General features: G+C 48.6%; 1 protein-coding gene across 4 annotated transcripts in view; it reads left to right on the forward strand.

Moving 5' to 3' along the window:
• VAC14 (VAC14 component of PIKFYVE complex) overlaps positions 1–27927 on the forward strand; it is a 191605-nt gene that overhangs the window by 99466 nt on the left and 64212 nt on the right. For all 4 annotated transcript variants that reach the window (XM_084644950.1, XM_084644951.1, XM_084644948.1 and 1 more), the window contains one exon: positions 2499–2631. In XM_084644950.1, coding sequence (XP_084501076.1) covers positions 2499–2631 — 133 coding nt within the window. The remainder of the gene's footprint in view (positions 1–2498; positions 2632–27927) is intronic.

Below are 27927 nucleotides of genomic sequence, written 5' to 3' on the forward strand. Positions count from 1 at the left end.
CTTTGCTGGTCTCTGAGAATCCACTCTTAACCAGTATATGTAGTCTCTCCAGAGGTGTTGCATCCTGAGTGAATTTGCCCAGCCACCTCAACCCCACTGTCCTTAGCTCCTGGAGGATTGCAGTCCCCCTGCCCCATGAAATTACATACAATCCCTAGCCCATAACGATATGCAAACATCATTCAGTAAGGCTTGTCCAGGATAGTGCAGGGAATTGCCATGCCTGTCACAGCTTTGGCGACTTCTGCTAGGACTCTAATTTGGATCCGGTAATGAACAGCTACTCAGTGCGGTCTGCAGAGCACTAGGGTGACACGCTGTGTTTAAAGATGGGCTGGTGCATATGGTGTCATCTGCAGTGTTTCTATTTTGAATCTCCTGTGAACAATGAGGAACAACTGTGCTGGCTATATGGAGGGTATGGATATATTTCAGCTCTGGTTAATGTATTCACTTGAGCACGTGCACCTTTGTATTGGAATATTTTGTTTTGGCAGTCTAGTATTTTTTATTTATTTATTTTTAAAATCTGGGTCATCTTGCCTGCAGCTGAGAGGGAATACACTACTGTTGTTAACACTTGCTTTCTGGGAGCTGGCCATTAAAGGTTATTCAAGAGCATAGACTGGGATCTCAAAGGCCCCTAAGGGAATGGGTGAAATTCAATGGGAACAGATGCCTGATTCCCCTAGTTTCCTCTGCACATCCCAGCCATGTTGGTGTCTCATTTCATTTCCCCCTGGGATTTGTACGTGTTTAGCTCTTGCCGGCTGGGAGACTGAGCATTACCCAACTTGTGCCAAAATCTGGATCACTGACATGGAGACCATGCTGGCCCTACAAGAAACCATTCCGTAAATTTGCAGTCTTACTTTTCACTATGCTTTTAATTGTGCTTTTAATTGTGTACCCAGCTCAATACAAATGGATTAAAAAAATCATATTCTAAGTTATCATTTGATCTGTTGAGAAGTACCAAAGACTTTGCTCCTCTCTGGCTGGGCTCTTTGGTAGTGCCCTAGCTGTATCATTATGGCCGTTGCACTCGCACACACTCGGGCACGTACACACACACACACAGAGCAGTCCTCTTGCTGGAGCATTAGGGGTGTTCTGTTTTTTAAGCAGCTCCTTCATTAACTTATTTTAAAATGTCCATTTAAACCATTGGCTTTGATGGCGTGTTCCAGTAACTGAATAAATTAAGTAAATACCATAGTTCCATCACTTGAAAGCAATCATTATTGGACAACTTCTCTGAACTTCAAAGGTTGAAGTTTTTGGGGTGAAATTGTCTGGGTATCCTGAACTAAGAAGTGCATTTTTCATGCCTCTCCAGCTAACTGGCCTGCCAACACCCTTACACAGTTCAATTAACATGCAAATAGTATCTTATCAAGTTATCACTTGTCTCTCAGTGAATTGGCTATGTGAATTAAGACTTCTAATTCTCTTAAGTGTGTAAAATAACTCTCAGATCCATAGGGTTGTAAAGTGATAGTGCCCATGGTAATAACTATAATACTAATAAATTATACTAGTAACACCTAAAGCCCCAAATAGAGATCGGGACCCAATGTGTTAAGTGCTGTACAAACACACAGTAAAAGACGCTACTTGCCCTGGAGAGCCTGCAGTCTCAAAGGGTGGGAGAGGAAAACAGAGATTAAATGACTTGCCTAAAGTGTCTCAGCAGGTTAGAGACAGAGCCTGACGTGAGGTGCCCTATCCACTAGGCCGCACTGCCTCTGTGCTCACTACTGACCTCTGTTTTTGATCACCAAATGAAAGTATCTTTCTGATGCATGTTTCCCCACACACCTACCTTGTCTCCCAACAAATTCCCTGTAAAGAGGGAAAGGCACTTGTAAGTCAGTGTTCAATTTGGGCTGTCCAGTTAGTAGTTCTTAGGATTGCACTTTGTGATCACCAAATGCTGCAATTTGAGTTGTGTTTGCTACTGCCAGACACCAGGCTGTTCAGTAGCTGCGTGAAACTTCCTGAAGGGGAACATAAAGAAATGAAATCAGCAACACAAGGAATACCTTCATTAATTCAGTTCATGCACTAAGCTCTGGCTCAGCTACTTGAATGAACTATCTATTCAAAGTGGCAGTCGTGTGGGCGGGTGGCAGAGGGGTGTGTGTAGAATCACAGTAAAAATAGAGCTTAGACTACATGGAGAGCTGGTCTGTGAATAGTTTTTGCATTGAATTAACTATCTCTATTTAGAAACTGACACGAATAAATCTGTGTAACCTCCCATGTGAATGTGGTTATCTTGGTATAAAGGTGCCAGACATATTTATGGAAATAACTACCTCAAAGGAAAGGCCATTGGATCATGCTTTAAATCCTCTACCTGACTCTCACTGCCTTCCCCCACCCTGACAGGTTCATGCCATAAGAGTAAACGCATGTCACATGGAGAGAATTCCAATTCCAAGACAGCTGCACTTGTGACTGTGTTCTGTAACTTGCTCTCCTTCCCCGTCCAGGTATGAAAGGCATGGAGTGCTCCCCCTCAACCCCCACCATGAACTCCTACTTCTACAAATTCATGATTAACCTACTCAAGAGATTCAGCAGTGAGCGGAAGCTGCTGGAGACCAGAGGAGCATTCATCATCAGGTCAGAACACCATCTTTCTCCATCTCTTTCTTATACCACAACTTGTGATAAGAACATCTTCCTTCTAGGTGGTGTGTGGCATTTTAGCCTAATGCTTGCCTGGTTCTTTGTGGCCAAAGACCTCTCTGCAAGCCATCTTTGTTTGCCAGTCATTGCAGTTGATATTTTTAGAGCAAATGAATTAATTTTTCACATGTTAAGACACCATATTTTTCACTTCTATCCCCTGAGGTTAAATATTTCCTAATTAAACACTGTTTTCAGATCCTATCTTGCTGAGACACTAACAAAACAGTGGGAGTGTGAAACAGGCTATTCTGTGGGTGTGTGGACGCTCTTTCTTTAGCTGGTGCAAGGTACAGTGTGGTGTAGTACTTGTGTGCATTGACAATCTCTTCAGAGCATTGTCATTGTGAGATGTATACACCCAACAGTTGGCACTGCCTGGTAAAACTCATCACTTTAAGAGAGCGCTTTTAAATGGGAAGGCGAACGGAACTGTGGAATCAGTGTCGTGGTCTCTTGTGTGGTTTGATTTCTGTTTCCAGGGACCTGTAATTAGGTGGTGGATACTGGGAAAACGTGCATTGCGACAGACAGCTGGCAGTGTGTAATCCTTAACACACCAGATCTGGGGCAAGGGCAGCAAATTCTGCTGTGCTTTCTCAGAAATCAACTTGAAGGTCACAGGCGAGGCAAAGGGAGTATTGAGTGGGAGCAGAGCCCAATTGTGTCTCTTTCCTTCCTTGCCTATATCAGAAGGCATCATTGAAGTATGCTCGAACTCAGAACCAAATGAGCATGGAGATTTGAATTCCATGGAACTCCCTCTTCCAGGGCAGGAGGCGGTCAGAGGCAGACTGGATGGATGGAATAATTGCGAAAGGTACACGGTTAAGTATTAACCGTATCGCTTACAAGGAGTGTAGTGATCAGAGGTTGCAGTCCTGGTTAGCATGCTGCTCATGCATGCCTAACCCTTATGTTTGCAGAGAAAACCTTCAAGGTGTGTCTAACGGCAGTGATGTCTGCCTGAGTCCTCTCCTCTGTTGTTTCAGGTCGTCTGCAGAGAGAGTTGCCCCATTCATTTCAAGGGGAAGTTAAGGTTTGAAGCTGCCATTAGATCTCGGTGTTAATTATTCGTGCTAAAACAATTAGCAGTGAAACATCTGTGTACACTAAGATTGTGTATGGGGCATGAGTGCCACCGCTCTTTCCCCAGCAGGGGGAAGGTCTGCAAGGTGTTTTTTTTCACCTCTCCCAGGATATCCCCCACTCCATGCTTATATTACACCTCAGTTCCACTAGATGTCGGATCTCAAGAATCACGGGAGAAACTAATTTCCCAAAGCCTAGATTGGCATGTGCTAATGGCCTTCTCCTGTCAAAGTTTATGCTATGTGGGATTTTTATAACAGCAAGTGCTTTCTCTCTTCCCTGCCTTCTGCAAAAGGGAACACATGGCCATGGTCTGCATGCACTGTGCTTGAGAGGGAGTGGTAGAATGGTCCTGTTTCTGATTAGAGGGCCAAGGCCCGCACTGCACATTGAGAACTATACCAGGGTCTCATTCTGGTTTGGAGACTGTACAGTTTCCTGTCAGACATTCCTCTGAACTATAGTCTGCTGGACTCTTTTACGTGGGGAAAATGGCACGGGGACCAAAGGTTCCTGCATCTGGGCTTGCTGTGCCATTTCCCAATGCGTGGCAGAAATGAAATTGGGCCAGGTCGTGGCAGCTTAATATGCCAGTGCTTTTCTTGGTGACTTGTGCTCCAGAATCCAACCTTCCAATTAACAGAGAAATTAAGGCTCCAGCCCTTATGGCTGTGAAGAGACTCTTGTAACTGATACAATGACGACTCCCTGAGTCTGCACACAGCATGATGCGATATCTTGGAGAGGTATGAACTGCCCCATTGATCTCCGGAGGTGTTAATTCTTGAGCTTAATATATGCAGTTTCAATGCCAGTTTTAACTTTCACTGATTTAAAGCAAGTGAGAAAGGCGGAGGGGAGAGAGTTTGCTGTACTGTCAGTATTTGAATTTGATCTGTTGTCACCAAGACCCACTGATCATGGGAGCCACTTGCGCTATCTTCAGTGCAGTCTTTTCAGATTGTCTTCAGTGTATTTGTTCTTACTTTTTTCCTAAGTAGAGCCAGTTGCTTGACTATAATTGTGGTTTTATATTAAAAATGTTCAAGAACCCAAATAACCAAGCCTTTGCCCAGTGGTTTTCAATCTTTTTTTCATTTGCAGACCCCTACAAAATTTCAAATGGAGGTGAGGACCCTTTGGAAATCTTCAATGTAGTCTGCGGACTTGCAGGGGTCCGTGGACCACAGGTCGAAAATCACTGCCTTAGCCAATTTTATTGTCCAGCGACCAATCTTTACAATACATAAAGCAACAAGTTAATACTTTTCCAATCCTTATAGGAAGCTGTTCTCTTGCCGTGTTCAGTTCATCCTGTACAGAAGGTGTGCTCCGAACTAAGCGTTCAAACTAGCAATATCTGTAGTGGAGAGCTCTCTGTTTGTCACCTAAGACTGAAATCCACCAATCAGCTCTTTGTCTTGTTTTCCTTTATCCACCTATTCCTTCCTTATCTCCCTGTTTTGGATTCCACGTTCCAAGTACTAGTTGTGCTGTAGAGGAACATCCCAGCCTGTCCTGGGACATAGAATTAGTGGATCTTGTCCTGACTGGTTTCATATTTACTAGTGCCAAAGCTGAGTTCGGTTTTGCAAAGTGTTGTGGGATGCTTAGCATGGGCGAACAGAATTGTGGGAAGAGCATAATACAATTCCGTCAGCATAACGTCCCAGCACTTGCATGGAATGTATACCAAGATTAATATCGGATGCACAATGCATGGTAAGCTGGTGTGGGCCATACGTGTTAATGTGCTGTGCAATACATATGTGTTGGCTAGTACCACAGTCCAGTTGTGCACTCTCCCTGAGTGAGTCTGCCTGCTACTGCATAACGTGCTGATGTCCTGCAGATGCCAGGCTGATTCTGGGGTGAAGGCAGGGTGGTAAGTTGGTACCAGAGCACGTGATGTGCAGGTGTTGGACAATCACTAATGTCCTAACAGTTTCTCTTCCTTGCTAGTGGGCACTGAGTTATAAGGATAAACAAAGTAGTTCCCACAAGTGAATCCTTAATAGAAGAACACAGGTTTCCCCATTAGTAGCTTGTTGACCTCTAACCCATGGCATGAATTCAGGTGATTGGCAAAATAATCATATCTTGAAGTTAAGATGCTTTCTAAACCAGTGAAAATGTAACTAATGCTCTGATGCAGGTAGGAATAAGCAAAGAAACTTAGATTATTTTAAAGTGAGCTTAGCTGTGAGCTTGAAGCGTAGTATTCAGCTTGAGGCCCAGTGGTAGCAATGGTTAGCAGAAGGCCACATTAGGCTTAATGAAAGTTTAGCATTAGCAAGTAACCTGGGGTCAGAAGATTTAGCAATATCTATCTTGTGATACACTGCAAGACTGTAAAGCCTTTATTTTGCCTGAGTTCCCGAACTGCATTGTATAGAGAACCTTCTGTCTGCACAAATGCTTACAGCAATTGTCAGAACCCAACCATGGGTAGCAGGAACGGCAAGTATGAACAAGAGGCCAAGACTTAAGAGTGTGGTCTCAGAAACAGGTCGCTGTAAGGGAATAAGTGCATAAATGGGGACTCAATCCCAACCCGTGGCGAGACCTCGGGATAGGATGGTGGCAACCTTAATGCTTACTCCCCCTTTCAGGGGAGCCCTCAGCCCATGGATTGGAGAGTATACATCATGCAGATTCTGCTGCTATCTTCTAGTTCTAAGATTTTGTTTATATTGATTGTAGTATTAATAAAATGTAGTGTGTCTCACCAATCCTCTTCTTAATTAATCTCCAAGTAGCCACCAAAGCACAAACACATTATTAGTGACAAGTGCATGTTGCACCCCAAATTAATTGAAAGGCTACAGCCTTTCTCCTTTCTTTTAATTCCTTATCCCCCACATGTGGCACAGATTCTGTCTGTTTTGATTGCCTGCAGCCCCAAGGACAGCTAAAACTAAGGAAAACTGGGAACAAGCTGCATTTCAGTCACTTGTTGTACACCCTTGGAACCTGACTTGGGAGCAGAGAATGAGAACAAAATGGTTAAATTTAGAAGACTATTTTGGGGTGAAGGAATAACATGAGATGAAAAGGAATTGTGCGATAGAAAGCTCCAAAAAACAAAGTAGTGACTCTTTCTCTAGTGTTGCCAGTGTTGTCTGATCTTGGCAAAGAGGGAGGTCCAGAGGGTCAGATGGAGGCTGCCAGGCAATGTCTGAAATAATCATGGTTTATTTCCTAACCCCCTCTGGTGCTCAGCAATGGCCCCTTGTAGTTGGTGATTATGAAAGACTTTCACCTCTTTTCTACTAAGTCTTCATTTGACCCTGGAGGCTGAAGGTATGTTCTGTGTATGAAGTTCAGGGAATATGACTCAGGTGGGTAGTTCTTCAGTGATCCTAGAGGCAAATGAATTTCTGGCAAGTCACATGTGCAAAGCATCTTCTGTAGGACAGTCTCTGGAGTGATGTTGGCATCTACTCCTGACGGAGGGTCTTTCCTTTTTTCTGGCCAGAGGACAGGTATGATGCCTGGGTCATAGTCCTAGCACCAAAACAGAATGGGTAGTGCTCAGTCACATTATGCCCTGGCTTCCCGTAACCTTGGGAGACTGAGGAAATCAGCCCTGGAGAATTGAACAGTCACCACGGACACAGAATAGTAACATTGCTGACCTTTTCATTTCCGCAGTGCGTAGCTCCACTCCCCCATCCTTCTGCTAATGGCTTTCCCTCTATGGGTAACTTACAGGCCCATAGCTAAATCCACCTCCTGACCGAAGGGGGCATTGCTGCGGGGATATATAGAGTCCAGTTTCCACTCCCCTCAGTGCAGCTGTTGATGCACAGCTCTCCTTAGGGGCCTGCTTTCTTCAGAAGGTGCCTGGGAAAATAAAGTTCAGTAAGAGGAACTTCAGCTCCTGCTCCTTGTCTTCCGGGGCCCCTGTGTGCCTGAAAGGCATGAGGTCAGATCAGCAGGCTGCAGTTTAGTAAAGCCTCTTGCCTTACAACAGGAGGTTCCCTGCTCACTTCTGGCAGGAGCCACAGAAATACCTTCCCTGTTGGACACTTCCCACTACGCCGAGTGCTGGTGGGTTCAGACATCCCCTCTTCTGCCACCTGAGTACACCCTGCTTTGCCCTGTGCCGCCTCAAGTCCAAGGCAGGCCAGCTGCCACAAGGCCTTCAAGGAATCCCAAGCCTCCCACTGCTGCTCAGCCCAACCCCAGAGGCTAACACCCCAGTTAAACGCTGCCAGGCGGGTCTCGCCCAGGCTTGTGCTAGCCACCATGAGAGATGTGCCTATCCTGAGGGGCCAGAGACAACCTGGAGGCGGAGCTGGCTGAAAATGAGAACTGGCCCACAGGACACTTCAGAACAGTTTGTTCCAAAATTGTCTGTACTTTTTTTTTTTTTTTTTTTTTTAACTAAAACCCAAATATTTCCCCCTTGCCTTCCTCTCCCTCCCTCCAGTGACCAAAGGGAAAAGAGGCAGGGGGAAGGCCAGTTTTCATCCAAATGTTCGTGAATGAGAACTCACGGCTGGCTCCACCAGGGAGGAAATCCCAAGCACATAGTCCCCTTAGTAGATGTGTGATTAAAATGTAGGTCGTTACGCGGTGCCCTGTCGACACTAGCCATACCGGTCATTACCAGTTCTGGGGCTGGGCCAGTCACAGCAAAGGAGGGAACTCGCTAGTGGGAAGAAGTCTAGTGTAGGCCCTGCCTGCGCTGACTGTAGAGTTAGTGAAATTGACGCTAGCAGAGAAGAAGTCGTCTGCTGCAGTTTCCACGGTATGCATCCGATGAAGTGAGCTGTAGCTCACGAAAGCTCATGCTCAAATAAATTGGTTAGTCTCTAAGGTGCCACAAGTACTCCTTTTTCTTTTTGCGAATACAGACTAACATGGCTGTTACTCTGAAACCAGAGAAGGGAATGAAAGCCAAGCATTTGGGAGAGGCAAGGGGGCTGTAATCAGTGTTAGCACATACTCGTCTCCAAGGTCAAAAGAACACGTAGGAGAGCAGCCATCTTTATTAAAGACTCAGCACCCCCACTGCTTCCCTGAAGGACTGGCTGCTCCCAGTAACCACTCATCTTCCTCCAGGGAATACCTGAACTGAAATTCCTGATATTTCTTTATACAGCCCCATCTTTGGGGAAGACGAGCCCTTTCAGGCAGCCTTTATAACCCTAAAGAAGCAAAAGGGCGCACACCAAACTTCGAGTCTTTGGTGGGGCACCTTTTCACCTGGACAAGCGTCTGTCTCAGCAGGTGGATGACTTCCTTGTGGGATCTCGTCCCTCATCCAGATGTTTTCTGCTGGCACTTGAACACCCTAAGCCCAAACCCTGTGAGGTGACTGCACCTCAGAAACGCAGTCTAGTGCTCAAGACACTGCCTCTCTCCCTTTGAACCCACAGACGCTCTTCTCCCAGATGTTCTTGCATTCAAAGGGGCTGCTTTTGTTGGCCCAGACAGAGGGGTAGGAATCACAGCAGCCTTTTGCTCACTATTGCTCATTGCTTTCCACTGTGTCAGTGGCCGTGAGAAATACCAACCTTCACGCTAACCAGGAAAGATAGACCCTGCCTCCCTCTGCCCTAGCCTGACATGTGGCAAGGAAAGAGTCCTGTACTCACTAGCTGTGGGCTGTACCATTAAGCAAGAACAAAATATTAATATTCAACTACTGGCTTGCTGAAATGGTTTGTAGCAGCACAAATATGCAAAGCAGCTTCCAAAGCATCGCATTTCCCCCTGGATCCATCCAGCTGTCCTTGAAGCATTGAAAACCAGATGAAATCCCTTGCCACTAAAGCTCATCAGACCAGGAGTCAGGTGGGCTTCTGGGCAGCAAATGGCCCCTGGAAGTTCATCTGTGCTTTCACTAAAGCATCATAAGTAGGAGGTTGCTCTAATGGGCAGCCCTTAGGGCACCGTGTTCTCAGGGCTTCAGTCATCTGCTCCAGTAAAAACCTCAGGGGCATGTCTTACCCCACATACACAGTGGTTCTTTTTCTGAGCCCATCTGGGGGCTGTGTGGAGAAGTGAACACTACACTTTTTCTACACTTCAGGGGGTTTTGGAGTAAGCGTAAGAATCCATGTGCTCGTCCTGTTCTGTTTGGCATGCTTGATGTTAACCAGGTTTGTTAGTGTGTTAAATCTAGACACTCTAGTAGGTCCTATGTACTTTATCCACAGTAACCCCCTAGGCCAAGAGATGGCTCCTGATTTAGCATTTTGCCTGCCTGTGGGGAAAGGGCCCATTTACCCACATTGTTGGAGCTCTTCACAGATGCCAGTTTTGCAGGTTCGGTAAAATTCCCCTCTGCAACGCACCTCTGCTCCCAAAGGAGCCCAAAGCACTTTCCAAGCTTCAGCTCGATGCACTCTCCTGGGGGATGACTGCCTTCCTCCAGCCTGGGCTGCAGCAGCTGTGACAGCAGTGCCAGGCAGCAGCTGAGGACAGGACGTGAAGATACCAACAGTAATTCAGGGTATGTCTGTACTACCCGCTGGATCGGGGGGCAGCGGTCAATCCAGCAGGGGTCAATTTATTGCGTCTAGTCGAAGCGTGATAAATTGAGCCCCGAGTGCTCTCCCATCGACTCAAGTACTCCACCGCTGCGAGAAGCGCAGGCAGTGTCGACGGGGGAGTGGCAGCAGTTGACTAACCTCAGTGAAGACACCGCGGTGAGTAGGTCTAAGTACGTCGACTTCAGCTACTTTATTCACCTAGCTGAAGTTGTGTAACTTAGATCGGTTTTCGCGGCGGCAACCCCCCCCCCCCCATGTAGACCAGGCCTCAAATCCCAGCCAACACCTCTTGGGTAGAGACATACATCTCTCTCCATCCTGATGGAGGTTTTTCTAGGCTGCAAAGCTCCCTGTCTATACTGCAAGTTCCCCAGCAAGTCAGACTGCTTAGACCCCTCCCTCCGAGGCTATAAACGGTGTAATTGCCTATAGATATAAGGTAGCACACAGCTTTTCCTAAGCAAGCACACTTATTCTTAATGTGAAAGCAGTACAGAGAAAACAAATTACAACAATAAAATAACCTACATGCATGCTAATAAGCTTGCCAGAGATCACCCCAACTCCAGTAAGGGCTCTGGCAGGTGATCAGTCCTTCAGTCCTCACTGAGGTTTTTTCTGTGGCCGCAAGTTTGTTCCTAACAGCTGTAAGTCATTCTTCTATCCAGTTTGGGCCTCTGGAAACACACAATCAGCAGACAAAGGTCCCCTCCTAAGGGCAAAGCATCAGAAGACTGCGTTCTTGCATAGTGAGGGGCGGAGGGGTCACATTTGTATGCAGTTCCCCCAGAGACTTCCTGGGAAAACTACCTCACTTTAAAAGTTCATTCTTGTCTGGCCTGTTGTCAGGGTTGCCAAGCCTCCAGGATTGGCCTGGAGTCTCCAGGACTTAAAGATTTATATTTAATTAAAGGTTGTCATGTGATGAAATCTCCAGCAATACATCCTACCAAAACTGCCAACCCTACCCATTGTCTCAGTCCTTTGAAGCTCATAACGCTTCCCAGAATCCACATTAGTCATGTCTCTGTCCTAGAGACAACCCCCAATAGTACATAAATATTTGCCTTTTTAATACAATGAACTCCTACGATACTTAAATGTATTCATTAAGTTAAACCTTATTGAATTCAGGTTTGTCCAGCATATTGCAGGAAATTGCCAGGTCTGTCACAAGCACCTTGGTATCCCCAGTGGTTAGGACCTTCAGCTTTGTCTGAGCTAGAAGATGGACCCTACAGCAGATAAGGAGAGTCCAGTGGCTCTGGGCTAGCCTGGGAGACCTGGGTTCAATTTCTTGCTCTGTCACACTTGCTGTGTAACCTTGGGCAAGTCACTTAAGGCTAGATGCACAAAGGGGTTTAAGCCGCACGTGTGCTGGGGTTTGGGGGATCAAAATGTTGGCTGTAGACACCTAATGTCCTTAGGTTTCTGCTGGTAGAACCCTCTTAGTACCAAAATGTGCTGCTGGGTGTGGACACCTGGGCACTTAGCTCACACCTGAACACCAGCAGGGTCCTCAAACTAGGTGTTGCCTTGCCTGGTGCACCCAGGGGCATGAGCCAGTAGGTGTGCTCAGAAGCTGTCCCTTGGGTTGAGCCCCACACAAGCCAGAGGAAGAGGTGTGGTGGGCACTTGCCTGCGATGTGGGACACCCAGCTTCCGTGTAGACCAGGCTTTAGACTGACAAGTTGACCAAACCTGTTAACCAAGATGCTGTGTTTAGAAAGTGGGGTGGCGGGGGGGCAGGCGTGTTCAAAAGCAACTGGCTTCCACGGTAGAAAACCATCTGGTGCTTGCTGGGCGGAGGCAGGATGGAGCAGAGGCGCTTTTCCCTCTAAGTCGCATGTTACATTGGTTTCACTCTGTCTGCAGAGCTTCCCCACGGCTGCGCTCTGGTGAGCATGGCCAGGACACGAGCCCCTGAAAACCTGCTGGCAAAGGAAGGAGCTTTTGTTTGAGTTAAGAGGCTCTTGCTGACTCTTCAGGCTGGATAAAGGGAGAATTCCCCCGGGATTTTCTTGTGCCAGTTGTAACAGACTGCATCCCCTTGTTTTTAAGGAACTCGAGCTGTCATTACCCCCACAGCTCAGGGAAGGGCAGGCAATGGTGTCACAGTATAACTCGGTATGTAGCAAGCTCAGAATCTTAGCATGCCCCACGCGTAGAACCGGGGCCCAGATCCAAGCTCCTCAGCCTTCTGAGGAAACAGATCTGCATTGGACAGTTGAGGTTGGGGCCCTTCTATGATACTGGAAAGAATGCAGAATCCTCATGCACTGGAATGAATGGGGGTCTAGGGATGAATATTACCGCCAGTGCTTCCTCGTGGGTGGGCTAGGCAGCCTCTCTCTAGCACTGAATTCATGCAGAACGAGTGACAAGGGAATGGCGAGAGCCCAGGGCAATTCTGGAAGGAGCTGTGCAGATTTCCCCTGTTGCTTTGCCCGGTGCATCTACACTTACCCTGTCACGCCATCTGCTTTTCCAGCTCTGGCACCTACCCAGCTCTGCAGGTATACTGCCTCCTGACCTGAAACATCCTCTGCTGTTCCAGTCCTAGGTCCTCATCCCCAGCTCTGCCAGTGCCCTTCAGACCTGCAGCCCCACCTGCTGTTCCGGTCCTCGCGCCCTCATGCAGCTTTCCCAGCTCACCTCACGCTTGCAGCAGCCATGGGCCTGCGCAGCTCTCCCCAGGCATATCTGCTCTGTCCCACCAGTGCTCCCTGCCTTTGCAACTCTGGGCCCCTTCTGAATGCTCTGCCACTTGTTGATTTGTTTGGCCATTTTGGGATGCACTCCAAATCCCACTGGGATTTTAGGTTGAGAACATCAAACTCATGACATGCTATAGATTTCCAGAGATGAGACCTGCTGTAACCTAGTCTTCTGAGTTAGGCTATGTCAACCCACCCCTTCCAGCCCTGTGCATAGCAACTCACTTTCCAGAGACCCCAGGAACCCTTTCACTGAAAATCCCCTCCAATGAGGCTGGTGTGTGTTTCTTCCTCCTATTTCCCACCCTCCATGGTAATGCATGCAGAACAAAACCCTGGTTTGTTTTCATGTGAACTGTTCCACTTGTACTGGGCAAAGCGAGAGGGGAAAAAAACCCTGGCCTCTTTGATAAACTGTGTTATGAACTCAGGCATAATCCAAACAGCTGTGATCTTTACAAGGGATGCTTCTGTGCTGGGAAGCAGGAAAGTCTGTGAAAATGCCCTGCGCTGCCTGCCAAGATGGCTCTCTGGCCGACTGCCCTTTTTGCTTTAATGAACTGTGCATTCTCCCCCACCGCCCCCGTTGCCTTGCAGAAAGGAGTAACTGGAGCATTTTACTTATATCTTTTTTCCTTTTAAAAAAAAATCACCAACTTCAGTGTAATTTAGTTCAGTGAACTGTGGGGCTCCGAATGGTGCAATGTGCAGCCAGAAATGTACTTGGAGCTCTGACTTCCCGACAGGACAGGACAGGGGGCAGCGCGATGGACAAAGTCTGAGCTAGGAATGTGTGATCTGAATTCAGAGCAGTTGAAAATTGTGAGTGCATTGGGGCAGAGGCAATAGAGTCAACTTAAAGGGCCAAGCCACCAAGTTCAGACCTGAATGTTCCCATAGGTCCTGGGGGGTTTGGATGCAGAGTCTTGGTCCAGGCCCACCTCTAGTTTAGACCTGCATGGTGGTAAATTCAACTGCCAAGTCAGTTGCCTTTCCTCCACATTCTTCTCCTCCTTTGATGGTCAGCATGACACTAATTTTCATGAGTGCAGTTTATGTAATAGTCATTAGTGCACTCGGTGGCCTGCTCAGTTTCTGTTGACTTGGCGGGGGAATTGGTGGTAATCCGTGCGTTGCACTGATGTAGTTGAAAGTTGGATTCATTTTTAATTGCTCTGCAAGATGACATGAAAAAAACCTGCCTTTTCATGCAATAATTGGGGGACTACAGCTTTGCTAAACTAGTCAGTTCTAGTGATGAATGGATGTTCCTGTTAATCGTCATGTCCAATTTATTATGGTAGCTGGTCAGGAGTCAGTTGGCTGATATCTTTCCATCCCCCTTGCCCCCCATCTCCACAAATTATCCTGCCATACTTCTCTCCTCCAGTGGCCCCCAGCCCAGCTCCCCATCTCTAGCTCTTACCTTTGCATCCACTGAATTCTAACACCGGTAACCGAAGATAAAGAGCAATGTTTATTAAGTGGCGCTGTAAGGATTGGGCTATTCCTGCCGGTGCACGTGCTGCAAGGAGGTGTCTTTGATGGAGCCTCTCAGACTGATGGGTTATGTTAATTTGTGGCCGGAATTAATTTCTATAAGAATGATCCCGCTTCCTATGATGCAATGGGCTCAGCAGCTGAAGGCACAGGTGACCTGGTGTCTTGGCAGTTTTATGTATCAAATCCTTTGCATGTAGGGGCAGTGGTGCTTACTATGGGGGGGGGGGGTTAATATGTGGCATGGATGTTGCCAGATTATTTCTGGAGAACCCTGAGAAGGCTTTGGCTTCTGTCGGGTCACTGGGAACCCCAAAGTGCCATTGTGTTCTCATCTCTGCAATATCCTACGTGGCCACATGGAACTCAGAGTGCATTGTTACTCAGGACCTGACTGCAGCTGAGTATGGTTGCTTATACACAGCAAAAGCCTCATGAGCATAGGGGGGCAGCTCAGCAGGGCTTGACCATAGCATAAGAAATTTACTGTGTAAATGAACCAGACCTGCAAGCCGCGGGTGAGAAGAGAGATTTCTGCAGGGGTTAGAGCTTGCACCAGGGGCCTGTATTTAGGAAGCTGGAAACAAGCAGTGACTCTCGAACCTTCCTGCCCCAGGAGCCCAGCATCACTGCAGAGCAGACCCTTAGTTGTAGGGCTCCCCCAGCCCATGGCAATGCATGAAACTTGGAGACCTCCATGCCCAACCTCTGGAGCTTTGGGACAGGTGCCACCACTGGCAGACTCCGAGAGGAGTGTAAGTAGGGAACGAAAGCCGAGCTGTCTGAGGATTCCTCCAACTCCCCCTCTCTCAACAGTGCCCAGGGAATTGTGACTATGTCCTTTTAAAAATACCTCCAGAGTGCTGTTGGAATAAGCTAACTGTCCTATATGCTCAAGTTGCTCTGTGACCCAGATTACTCCAAGCTGCCTGTAAGAACTGGATATCTTTTCCTTGAGAAAAATGGAAAACACATGTGATCAACATCATTGGAATGGGCTGGGATTAATTCAATTTGGTGAGTGTGTGGAGGAGAGGAAGAGGAAGTGCTGGCTAGGGGGAAAAACAACAAAACCTTTCAAACTATGCAAGAAGTTCTGTGCAGGGCAGCATTCCTATTTGCATGGTTTTGGTGCGGGGGTGGAGGAGCAGTTCTTCCCACTAGTTTTCCTAGCCCCCAGGGAACGCTGCATGGACTGCAGGAGCAGGTTGGGGAATTGGGATTCTTAGCCTGGGGAATTGAGGGGGGAGAGAGCGAATTTGACTTGTCCCTAGGGACTGTGGCTAGAACACAGTTTCTGAACAACTGTTCTAACATGGTTCTTTGGCCCCATGCATCCTGTCTGGATAAACTGTGTTTGATTCACCTCTTGTTCACACCAGTGTAACTCCGTTGAGTTCAGTGGAGTCACTGCAGTTTATACCAGTGCAGGGAGAGAACTGGGTCTATTGTAAAACAGTAGGATTGCTGGCTGCAGTGTCTACTCATAGCTCCCAAGTATGATTTAAAGCTACCTTGCAAAATTCTGCTCACCCAGGGCAAGTAAAATGATTGAACAAGAAAAGGCTTCTTTGATCCTCCCTTGTGTTAAGTGTGGGGGACCTATTTGGCTTTGGTTAGCTTGGAAAATGTGCATGGCAGTTGAGGATTGCAGCAGTGCTGAAAAGTCAGGATAGGTGGGGCCGTAGAAGTGAGGCATTAACTATTAAAGTACCAGAGACTAGTATAACCTGCGTCAGTCCTGACTATGCCAGTCATGTCATCCTCTGAGTTGCTGCAAATCTCCTGGCTGTCTACTGCCGTCAGTGGAACGTCTAGTTATGGGGCAGCAGAGTGTATTGGGGAGGGGAGGGGAGGGGAAATCAGTTTGGGAATGAGTTTGTCTTGCCTTGCCCTTGCATGGGGCTCCTGACTCACTGACCACGCTCTGTTCCAGGCCTCTAGGGCGAGGCTGTGCATCTTGGTACCTCTGGAATCCTCGCTGACGACTTGATACGCTGACGCCTTGGGGGCATCTGGTTTTTCACTCTGTGCCTCTTCAGCTCGGGAGGCTGCCAAGTGCACGCTCGCTCTTGGCATTGCGTGGAGCGAGCCAGCAGCGCACAGGAAAGAGGCTGCTGTAGTGAGAGTGCAGCAGCATCCCCATTAGTCGTATTTTCTGCGGGTTAGGGCTAGACTCTGGAGCTTTGCTTTGGGCCAGAACACAGCGCGGGAAAGTCTCACTGCGACCGCAGACTTCAAACCTTGGTGCAGATCGTTCTGCCCCGACTCCCTGATCTTGTTTTGCTCCCCTCCTGCTCCTCCCACTCGTCCAGCAGGGACCTCCTTTCTGTCCCTCTTCTCAGTAGGTTGGCTTGTTGGTACAAGAGCTGTCCCTCTGCTGCTCCTGTCTCGTGTAGCCTGCATGGCTGTGCCGCACTGACTGTCTCCCAGCTGGAACAGCATCTCTGCCCCAGTGCAGTTTCCTGTTGAATTCTGATGTGTTCGTGTGGTTGTATGAGACAGCCTGGGGCAAATCAAACGGAGCCTTCAGGCCATTGAAGCAGGGTTTGTGGGTAGAGCAGCCATGCTTGGGCAGGGCGGGTGCATCGACTGCACTGTCTGAGGGGTCCATGTTGCCCTGAACAGGCTCGCAGGGAGGGTGATATTGAGGGCAGAAGGGCTCAGCTCAATGAGAACAGTGGTGCTGGGAGAGGGCTGGGTTGGCTGAGGAAGGATGGCTGGGCTGCAGGCTGGTCCTAGGTGGATTTCACACACTTCAACTGTATAATGTAATCATCAGGCTTCATGCATAAAGCTGCACTGTGTGATAAGCTACAGATGAGCTCAGCAGTATTGTGCTTGCAATAATGTTTGTTGCTTCTAAACCTCAATACTTTTCTTCAGCTGAACCTGTGGCTGGAGTCTGAAATGTGGTCTGGGGTCTCCTAGAAAAATCTCTTAAGTCTTGTTTTCTGATCTTTTAGAGAAGCTGTTCTAATCCTTGGCTCAGTTTTCTTCTTCCCACCCCAGCCCTGCAAAAGTGTGTACAGATTTATAACATAAAAGGTATGTGTGCATGCATAGCAGTCTCTCAAAAATAATAATCTGCTATTAAGGGGTCTCTGAATAGTCGTTGACATGATTAGATCTTAACCAGGCTGTTGGGTTGAAAAACCCCTTGCTGTAGATTTACAGGGCAGCTCATAACCACTCACAAAGCAGCTGGTGTGGTCTACGGGTAAAATGTGCGCGGGCCAAGTACCTCTTTCCAGCAAAGAGCATAATGGCTGCACTGGAGTTGTTAGCCTGGGTAAATAAAGTTCTTTAAAAAATGACAGGTTTCAGAGTAGCAGCCGTGTTAGTCTGTATCCGCAAAAAGAAAAGGAGGACTTGTGGCACCTTAGAGACCAATAAATTTGTTAGTCTCTAAGGTGCCACAAGTCCTCCTTTTCTTTTTAAAAAATGACACACTCCTTTCCATGAGCGTGGGAGCAATTTTGATAATTCAACTAATATTATAGAACATGAGAAATTCATATTTGCAAGGCGTGGTAACAAGGATCTGTCATTCAGGGAAACTCAAACCTGCCCACCCTGTCATTCTAAGCGACATGTGGGTCCTCAAGCTGGGGAGACAAGAACCCAAACTCCCTAGTGTCATGAGGAACAAGCCTCGGTTCTTCTTAAAGTGCTTGCTCATGTCGATTCTGCCCACTGCGCCCTCTGTTCCTTCTCACCACCTGTGACGGTTGCTGGGGAGCACCTTGTCTTGCCTCGCAAGAGCAGCAGCGGTTTATCCATTGACTTGTTTAGTTGTTGTTGTTCATAGTTTCATAGGTAGTTAGCTGATAGTCAGGGGCGTCCCAGTTGGGACTTTGCCCCGAGCAGGGCATGCCCCACTCCCCTAGCTTCAAGCCATGTGTGTCATGCAGCAGGCTAATGCCGATCAGCGATCCGCACGACAGCTGTCTTAAGTGTCTGGGAGAAAGCCATAGGAAAAACTGGTGCCACATCTGTAGAAACTTTCGCCGGTGGACTCGGAAGGAGTGGGATATCCGCTTGAGGCCGCTCTTCGTCCGGCATTGGAACCCTCCACCGCGGCACCCATGCCCAGCACTTTGGCCTTGGCGTGCAGCACACCGCCGGAGCCGGACTTGGCCCGGCATCATTCCGTCTCGCCTACGCCAAAGAGGCAGCAAAAGAAAAGAAGCCCCTCAGCACTGAAGGACAGAGGGACCTCAGGCAAAGGACCTGTGTCAGGCTATGCTCCTACTACAGGGCTTCAAGGGGGTACCACGGAGGTCAGACCGCCCCCCAGCCCAGCCAGGGACCTGCCCCCAGCCGCAGGCAGCAGCAGGGGTTCCCAGCCAGCGATGGGGCCTTCAGTGCCCAAAGCGGTCCCAGCGGCTAAGGCGCAAAGCTGCCTGGTTCTGCAGGTGCCACGCTAGGTGACAGATTCGGCTCTGCTCGTGGAACCGAAGGGGAAAGCCATCGGGGTGCTGCAGCATAGACTGGTGGAACGCCCCAGGAACACCTTGGGCACATCACTTGGGGTCTCTGGGCCTCAACTTCCCGTCTGCACAATAGGGAGAGCAGCACTGCCCTGCTCGCAGGCAGTGTGAGAGGCTCAGGGCAGAGGAGTACTTACAAGCTGCGTTGGCAGGGGTGGGAAGGCTGAGGCTGGTCCTTTCGTCACCCAAGCAGTGTCCCTCCCGTGTTCACTCTGTCTGAGCTGAGGAACGGACAGGGAGGAGGAGTGAGACTGAGATGCACAGGGCACAGCCAGCCTGCTCTCCATCTTGCTGGCTTAGGTGCCCAGTTGACAGGGCTTTGTAAAAGTCACCACGCAACACTGATGTTTGTCCCCAAGGCCAGGGCCCAGGAGATTCAATGTGCTGCCTTCCAGGACATATGGTCACCCCACAAGTAAAGCCCCAAGTGCAGTGAAACCCTAGTTAACCACTCCAGCCCTGTCCCTTATGGCTTGACTGTACTCCAGCTTCCCTACTTCATTGGCAGGTTAGCGAGGCCAGAAGCCTGGTAATGGCTGTTGCGGCTGGAGAGGATTCCGCAGAAACAGGCGCTTATTTCTAGCCGCAGGGCAGGGTTGTTTTCTAGTCAGGTCAGCAGTAGCGGTGGGCCTAGTGGCTGAGCACAAGCCAAATAACAGAAGCCTGTTGAATCTCACGAGCAGGCCCGTGTGTTTGAATAATTGGAAGACTAAAGGCAAGAGGAAGCCACACCCCATCTTGCTTTGATGCTCGGAAGGCGGATTTCTGAAGGGAAGCTACGTTCCCCAGACCGCTGCGCGAGGGCTGTGAGGCTCGGGACGTGCCTGGCACACCAATGAGAGTGACCTCAGTAAGCTGGGTGCAAGATTTTACCCCTCTTCAGTCTGAGCTGGGGAAAGGGCAGCGGAGGCTGCTGTGGCTAAGCACAGGGATTTGAGGCGCCAGCATTGAATCAGAAGGGTTTTAACGCATTGAAACCTTAAGGCTTTTGAGCGGCAGGATGGGAGCTGAGTAAACTCCACTTCCTTCCCTGATCCTGTTCCACCTCCCCTGTAAACACCTGTTGCACCAGCTGACTGCTTGGGTTCTGCAGGGAGCCAGCCTGATCAGCGGGCCAGCTGGCTTTGGAATGGGATATGCTGTAGTCAAGTGCATCCCCTTTCAGAGCCGGTCAGCCAGCGTGCTCATCACTGCACTTTGGACTTGGGGAAACTTAAAGCCCAGCTGGCCTCTTCTTGGCTGGGCTCTAGGGCTGGGAAGCCAGAAAGCAGTCTGCCCCCAGTGCTAGCTCTTCTTGAAGACATTGGGCTGCAGCAAGCTGCAAGCTGGGGGTTTCTGAGCCTTCTCCCCTGGCTGGTATCCAAGACGCAGCTTTGTCAGCTCAGTCCAGTCTCCAGTCAGCTGGTTCTGACTCAGCTTAGTCTATCCCTTTAGGAATCTATCCCCTCTGGTTTTGTATCCCATGCCATTTTCCTGGTCCATCTATGCGTTGTCCAGTAATGTGTCTCTTAGCCCTTGAAAGCATGTAATGCCCTTCTCCCCCATCTCCACCAGCTGCCTTCTGTACGTCACTGGCATTTGCATGGAAGAGTTTCCTTGGCTCTTCAGTTTCCTGATCCCCTCGTTCTCTGCTTCAGTGCAGCCATTACCTTAAAAACTAGGCTTGCTTCCTTCTAAACTGCTGTTCGCTCCTCAGACTTGAAAATCTGACCAGGCTAACTGTCCACGTTATCAGCCGAGCTCTGAGAGAAGGGGAAGTCTGGGTCTTGAGAGACCTGGATTCAATTCCCTGCGCGCTCTCAGATTTCCTGGGTCACCCTGGGCAAGTCACTTAGTCTTACTGGGCCTCAGATCCCCACCTGTATAATGGGGATATTTCCCTATGGAGAAAGCAAATAAGGAAGTGTTGTTATGAGAAGGAGTGAACACAAGAACTAAGGGTCACCAAAGGAAATTGATAGGTAGCTGGTTTAAAACCAACAAAAGGCAGTATTTCGTCACACAGTGCAGTCAACCTGTGGAACTCTTTGCCAGAGTATCGTGAAGGCCACGATACTAACAGGGTTCAAAAAAGAACTAGCTAAGTTCATGGAGGATAGGTCCATCAATGGCTATTAGCCAGGATGGGCAGGGATGGTGTCCCTAGCCTCTGTTTGCCAGAAGCTGGGAATGGGCAACCGAGGATGGATCACTTGATGATACCTGTTCTGTTCATTCCTTCTGGGGCACCTGGCATTTGCCAGGATACTGGGCTAGATGGTCCTTTGGTCTGATCCAGTATGGCTGTTCTTATGTATTTCACAGGGGTGCTACAGAGATAAATATTGAAAGATTGTGATGTGCTCACATATTATGGTAATAAGGCCCAAACGAGCTTATGATAGCTAGCCTTTGGCTCCCCAGTGGGAGAGTTGGAGAATCTCTCTTGCGACCGGAGGGAGGGATAGCTCAGTGCTTTGAGCATTGGCCTGCTAAACCCAGGGTTGTGAGTTCAATCCTTGAGGGGGCCATTTAGGGATCTGGGGCAAAAATTGGGGATTGGTCCTGCTTTGAGCAGGGGGTTGAACTAGATGACCTCCTGAGGTCCCTTCCAACCCTGATACTCTATCATTCTATGACACTAAGGCCTTGTCTACACTAGTGGGGTACCCCGTAGGCTGTGACCACGCTGCGATGTGTAGCTATGCACAGCTGTGAAAGGCTCTGGTGGGGGAGGCTGTGGGAAAAGACTTAAGCAGCAGGAGCTGTGCTGGAACCTTTCCCTGCGCTGGAGAGAGGCAGCGGCACGCACCACTGCTAAAGATAGTCGTGTAGATGTGAGAGACGCTGGTTGGGCATGTAGAGCCCCATCTACCTGAATGTTCTGCCACGTCTGAGCCGTGCCTCACTGGCTACACTGCTCTTTATACCTGTGCTGGGGGCATGCAGTGTATGTGCTCTAGATGCCATAAATGCAGACATAGCCTCGCTCTACTCCACAAATCCTGGTTGCTCAATAAAAATCCCCCAATTTTTGGCCAGTGCCAACTGTTTCCTCACATATCCCACTTGGGTCCTGCTCACTTCTGCCATTGCTTGGTAAGGGACTAAAATGTACCAACTTTACACCTCCTTTTTCTTTCAAGTACAGCCTCATCCCCTATCCAGGTCTACACAGTGGCTGATGTCCAATCTCCTGACTAACTCTCCCCTCCTGAGGTCCCTTCCAACCCTGATATTCTATCTGTCCAGTCCTTGGAAGGCCAATTGCTGCTGCTAGCCACCACAAGGGAGTTGGGCAGACTTAGTGTATAGCTGAGTGCACCACTAAACAGTATTCTCTTCTCCCATCAAAGTACTTCACCATCCTTTGCTGGGCTCCCCTTGTTTACCAGCTCATCTTCCGTGGATTTCCTGGAAACTGCCTCTCATTCATCAGCTCTCTGCACTCCCTTCCCTTGGTTGCTGTCCTCTGTCATGCTATTCTCTGCTGTATCTGACATGCTCCCCTGCAGCTCACGCGGATGGTGGGCCCTGCTCTCGCAATCAGAATGGCACTGGCAGTGACCCTCACAGCCACTGATATTTGAGGGTTTATTAGTTCCCCCTCGATCCTGCTGTAAGATCTCTGCAACCCACGAGGATGATTCACTTCGTCGTCTTCCTGGCTAACACCAGCACTAGCCATTGAATGCATTGCACTGTTCCTATTGCCAAAGTCCACAGCCTCGGTTAGAACTGATAACTGATTCTCTTGACAGTTTTCTTCATTTTCCAATTCCCTGAATGCTTTGTGTCAGATTTCTTCCTGCCACTCTGAATCTCTCTCTCCCCTCCCATAATTTCCTTCGCTGGCTTCCTCTTTCCTCATCAACATTAAATTCGCCTCCTCCCTTCAAGCTGGCGTAAGAGATGGACTTGAGCCAGAACCCCACATCCCCCAAACTTAGGGGAAGCTGTACATCTCAGGCCTGAGGCTGCTCTGTCCCACCCCTGCTTCCAAATCTGCTTTCATTCCTCTCCTGTGCGTCAAGTCCTTAGCTCTGTCCAACCCTGTCATAGTGGTTCCTTTGTCTATCTCCTGCCCTCTTCTTTGTGTCATTCATGCCTTTCTCTTTGCCTTCTGAGGTCGTCACTCTAGAGTACATCTGCACGGCCTGCGGCAGCCAGCCTCTGGGCCCGGGTCGCTAAAAATAGCTGTGCAGACCGCACTTTTCAATGGCGGTCAAGGCTCTGATGCCCACCCTCATCCCTAGGCTTCAGAGCCGGAGCTCCAGGCCTAGCCACAGCATCTGCACAACCAATGTTGGAGCGCAAGGCCTGGGCACAAGGCTCACTGCCGGGGCAGGGTAGCCACCCCCTTAGGGTACCAGGTGGCCTCTCTCCTCAAATCCCTCCTTAAAACACTCTCCCCTGGCTTCACCTTCCAACACATCTCCCCTCCCCAGCATGATCTGCTTCCAGTCTGACCTCTTCCAGCGCTGGGCTCCCATGCTGTCCCTACGGCCCTTCTCCAGCGAGTAGCCAGCATGGCGCCACCATGCACCTCTCCTGAACTTTAACGTCAAGGGCATTTCAGTTCCTTCACGCTGATCAGTGCCTCTGGCCGCTTGAACTTTAATACTGCTGGGCTAAGGAGAACATGTGCAATTCCCCTTGAACTGGAGTTAACTGGCTTAAAAGCCAGCCCAGACACAAGGTTACTACAGGAGCAGGCCTTAGGGAGTGTTACTGAAAATGAAGGAGATGGTCTTCATGTTAGCCCCTTTGCAGATGTGGGGGAGCCCCCACTATTTCCCTGCTGGGCTCAAGATGAGAAACTGGAACTCTTTCACAGCTGTGTGAATACACTGTTTCTTGGCCCACGCTGCCCTAGGACAGCAATCTGCTCCTCGCTCAGCAACGGCAGTGGGGCGTTCTCTTAAAAACCAGGACAGCTCCAAGATTTTGCTGAGTACATTGGAGCTGTTTGGTGATGACAGCTCACTTAAAGCCTTTAATAGCTAGACTGTGGCCCCTTCCTTTTGTGAAATTCTTAAGTCATTGGCCCTTCTCATGCTGCATCCAGCAACCCCCTTTCAGACACACCCCTAAAACTGGATAAACATCTGAGTATGAGCTGTTGTTACACTGGCTTGCAGCCAGTTCCTAACTGATTTTATTTGTAATGAAAGAAATTGTATGAGTGGAAATAAGGAGCTTGTCAGTTTACTTGAAAATTAGGCCATAGCTATCAGCCTGAAAGGAGAGCATCCATCTCAAAGGAGAAATCTACCAAGAGCTGCTGCTGCCTAACCCTCTGAAGTATCGGTAACAACCTCGCGCCTTGGAGCGGAAAAAGGAATGTGGAGCGAGGGAAGAGCTTGCACAGTGATTGCAGCACTAACTTGAGTTAAAAGGTATATGGAGGGTGATGCTTCATTGAAGCCATCCCTGTTAGCAGGGATGGCCCAAGCCGTTCGGGATGTTATGAGCACTCAGGGAGCTGAATTGCACGTGAGTCAGGGGCCTCTGGGCATGTTCTGTGCCTAGCATTCACCCTCAAAGGCACGTGCTGTAACGTTGTGCGTCTGTTCTTCCCTCTCGAGGCTAGACTGCTGAAAAGCACAGGGTGGCATGTCCTGCTCTGTGGAACCTGCAGCCCCTCTGAATTACAGCGCAAGCTGAAAAGTGCCTCTCCTTTTTCAGTGATAAGATTGGCATGGACTGGCTTTCCCTAGCTGTGTGTTGTGCCATGACACCTGCAGACCTTTCACCTTTTAACCCTTCACCGTGACCTTGTAAGAACACAGAGGGGTTCTCAGTAACATAAAGTCTGAAATCCTGTCCCCTGGGTCAGGGACAGATATTGCTGAGTTAAGACCTCTGGCTTGCTGCGTGAAGACATCTGGTTAAAAAGCAGGGTGGTTGACACAAGCTCCCAACAGGGCTTGGAGGTAACAATTGTTTAGTTGTTGTTCTCTTTCAGATGAGTCTCCTGTAGAAACAGGTTTCAGAGTGGTAGCCATGTTAGTCTGTACCAGCAAAAAGAACGAGGAGTATTTGTGGCACCTTAGAGGCTAACAAATTTATTTGAGCATAAGCTTTCGTGGGCTAAAACAGTGGGTTTTAGCCCACGAAAGCTCATGCTCAAATAACTTTGTTAGTCTCTAAGGTGCCACAAGTCCTCCTCGTTCTTTTTCCTGTAGAAACGTAGCCATTCCTACTGCTGCTTGCATGATCCCTAATTGTTGGTCATGATGCACTTCTGCCTTGGGTAACTTTGGTCATGTACCATTTCTAGTTTATCCTTATTTTTGGATGGTGGGGGAGATCTGGGGCACAGCACTCCTGGGCGGCAGGAGGCAGATTTTGAACACATTTTCAATGTACTTAAATCTCAAGGCACTGAGACTGTGCAAGGCTGCTGTAGCAGCTCATCAGGGCATTGGGCCTGATGGCCCCTCATTGTATTTTAGCTTTTCTTGGCTTCCCTCCACTAATCCCTGAGTGCATCAGTGGCAGACTTTCTTCTCATTTCCCTCTCCCTTTCCCTCTCCTTAATACAACGTGCTCGCTCCCTTTTCTGGGGAGTACTTAGCTGTGGTTGTTTTGCTGGTCTTGTAATTATCTAGAGGTGTTGAATATCCAAAACCTTGTTTCGTGGTAACTTCTTGGGAGAGCACTGCTGTGTGTTAGAGACTAACAAAGTGCCTACTTGGGTGTCCGTAAGGAATGGCAAACACTCAAACACAGGAAGGTCTTCCACAAGGACTTGGGATGGCTCAGCAGGCTAGCCAGCTTCCAGAGAACTTTCAAGCCAACACTTGTTAGCAGCCTGATACAGCATCTTCTCTGATCCCTGGCTCTTTTTGCCAAGAGGAACACAGCGACTTGCCTGAACTCCACTTAGCTGGTGTGCATACGCTGCTAGGAATTATCCCTGAGGTGTTGGACTGACACTGTAAAGCACATGTTCAGCAAGATCTTCCATGAAGGAATGCCTAATTCTTCTTTCTCAAATACTTACTAAAACAAGCTGCTGCCTCCTTTGAGCTTTGACTCTCATTGGAGCCTGGTCCTGGGCAATCAATTTGCAAAGGCGGAAAAGCTGTGCTTTGAGCCCCAGCTATGCCACGTAGTTCATTCTGATGCACGCAGAATCACATCCGTTCCATAGGTGATTGCTGTCAGGTGGTCACAGTTTTAATTTATCTGGCATTTTACAAAGTCTCAAAGCAGTTTTCCAAGAGATCATCCTGCAGGTTAAAAATCTAGATGCACAGTCATGGGGTTGCCAGACAGGTCGGAAACAGCTACAATGCCCTCCAGCCCCAAAACATTAAAATGGGCCCATCGGCTGGCTCCCTGGGTGAAGATGGTAAGAGTGAAGAGTGCCCCATAACTAGGAACCACATGCTGATGCAGGCAGCAATCGAACTGAGCACTGGGATGCGGTAAAAACTATGCTGTGTAGGAGGTGCCGTGTTACGAAGTGTGTGCAGCAGGTTCCCTCTCATTTTCCCCACCCGTGTGTGGAATCAATTTTGTTATGTGCACCAAAATGGAGGTGGTGTGTGACACGTCACTTTCACATTGGTGCACATAAAATTCATGTGGTGGGGGTGGGGCTGAAAAGTTCAGAGGATGCTCTGGGGCTACAGCGGGGAGAGAGGACTCACCTCAGCTCTCTCCCCACAGCAGCACCTGGACTGGTGGGGAGAAGCACCTCTCCCGCCGTGCAGCTCCGGGGCTGGGGCCACAGGATAGGCGCCCCTCCCCCAGCTGCCGGGGCTGGTCCGGCCAGGGCTGTGTTCTGGCCTTCCCTCCCCCAGTCCAGTAGCACTTGGGAATCTGCCATGCTTTGTGGTATCGTAGAATATCGGGGTTGGAAGGGACCTCAGGAGATAATCTTGTCCAACCCCACCAATCCCCAGTTTTTGACCTAGATCCCTAAATGGTCCCCTCAAGGATTGAACTCTCAACCCTGAGTTTAGCAGGCCAATGCTCAAACCACTGAGCTATCCCTCCCCCAATGAAGCTATCCTTCATTCTGCAGCCAGCAAGTATGTCCTGGAGCATCGAACTCCCTGCCTCTGCAACGCTCCCATCTCCTAGCACTCAATGTGTAGGGTCCCTGAACTCCAGCTCTCTTCAGTGCTTTGCTTTTTGCATTGACACAGCAAGTGGTGAGCTTGGGAGCAGTGCACTTTTAAGCAGACTCAGCAAGGATAAATTGCAAAATAACAAACATCCAAACAAAGGTATTTTGCAATTGTAGTCCTACTCCCGCTGTTCCCCTCCCCAGTACGTAGTGCATACCTCTGCCTTCCACCTTAGCTCAACTCCGTGGCTGTGTATAGGCTTGGAAGGGTCAGATTTTTATTGGCAAACATCCGAAAATGTTGGTTTCACTGTACACAAGCAAACCTGTGAAAAAATATTTCCATGGACAATGATCAAATTTACAGAGGCAAAGTAAGTTCTTAAGATACATTTTTCTTATTGCAGTTTAGGAATATTTACTTTGTGTATTTTGACATGTGATGTGGACAATTTGTTTTAATAGTTATAAAGCTTTAATTTTTTGAATCTCAACGTTGGCTGTCATTAAATAATGGTCTGACCCTCCCCCCTCGTAATTTCACGCAATTGTGGAAAATTTAAATTGATCTAAAAAAGCTTAAAAATAAACATGGATATTATCCATCAAAATTTGAGAAAAATAAACATTGAGTTCTGCCAAGCCTGTCCGTCTGTCTGCTGCAGATAGGTGTTCTCTCTGAATCCCTAACTCTGGTGTAGCACTTTTTATCAGTAGATCTCAAAGCACTTAAAAAAAAGGTCAGTATCATTATCCCCATTTTACAGTTGGGGAAACTGAGGCATGGGGAGCAGAGAAGGGTTGTCCAAGGTCACTCAGCAGGCTAGTGGTGGAGTCGGGAATAGAATCCATGTTTCTTG

This window comes from Lepidochelys olivacea (assembly GCF_965140295.1).
Source record: "Lepidochelys olivacea isolate rLepOli2 genome assembly, chromosome: 12".
NCBI classification, from domain to species: Eukaryota; Metazoa; Chordata; order Testudines; family Cheloniidae; genus Lepidochelys; species Lepidochelys olivacea.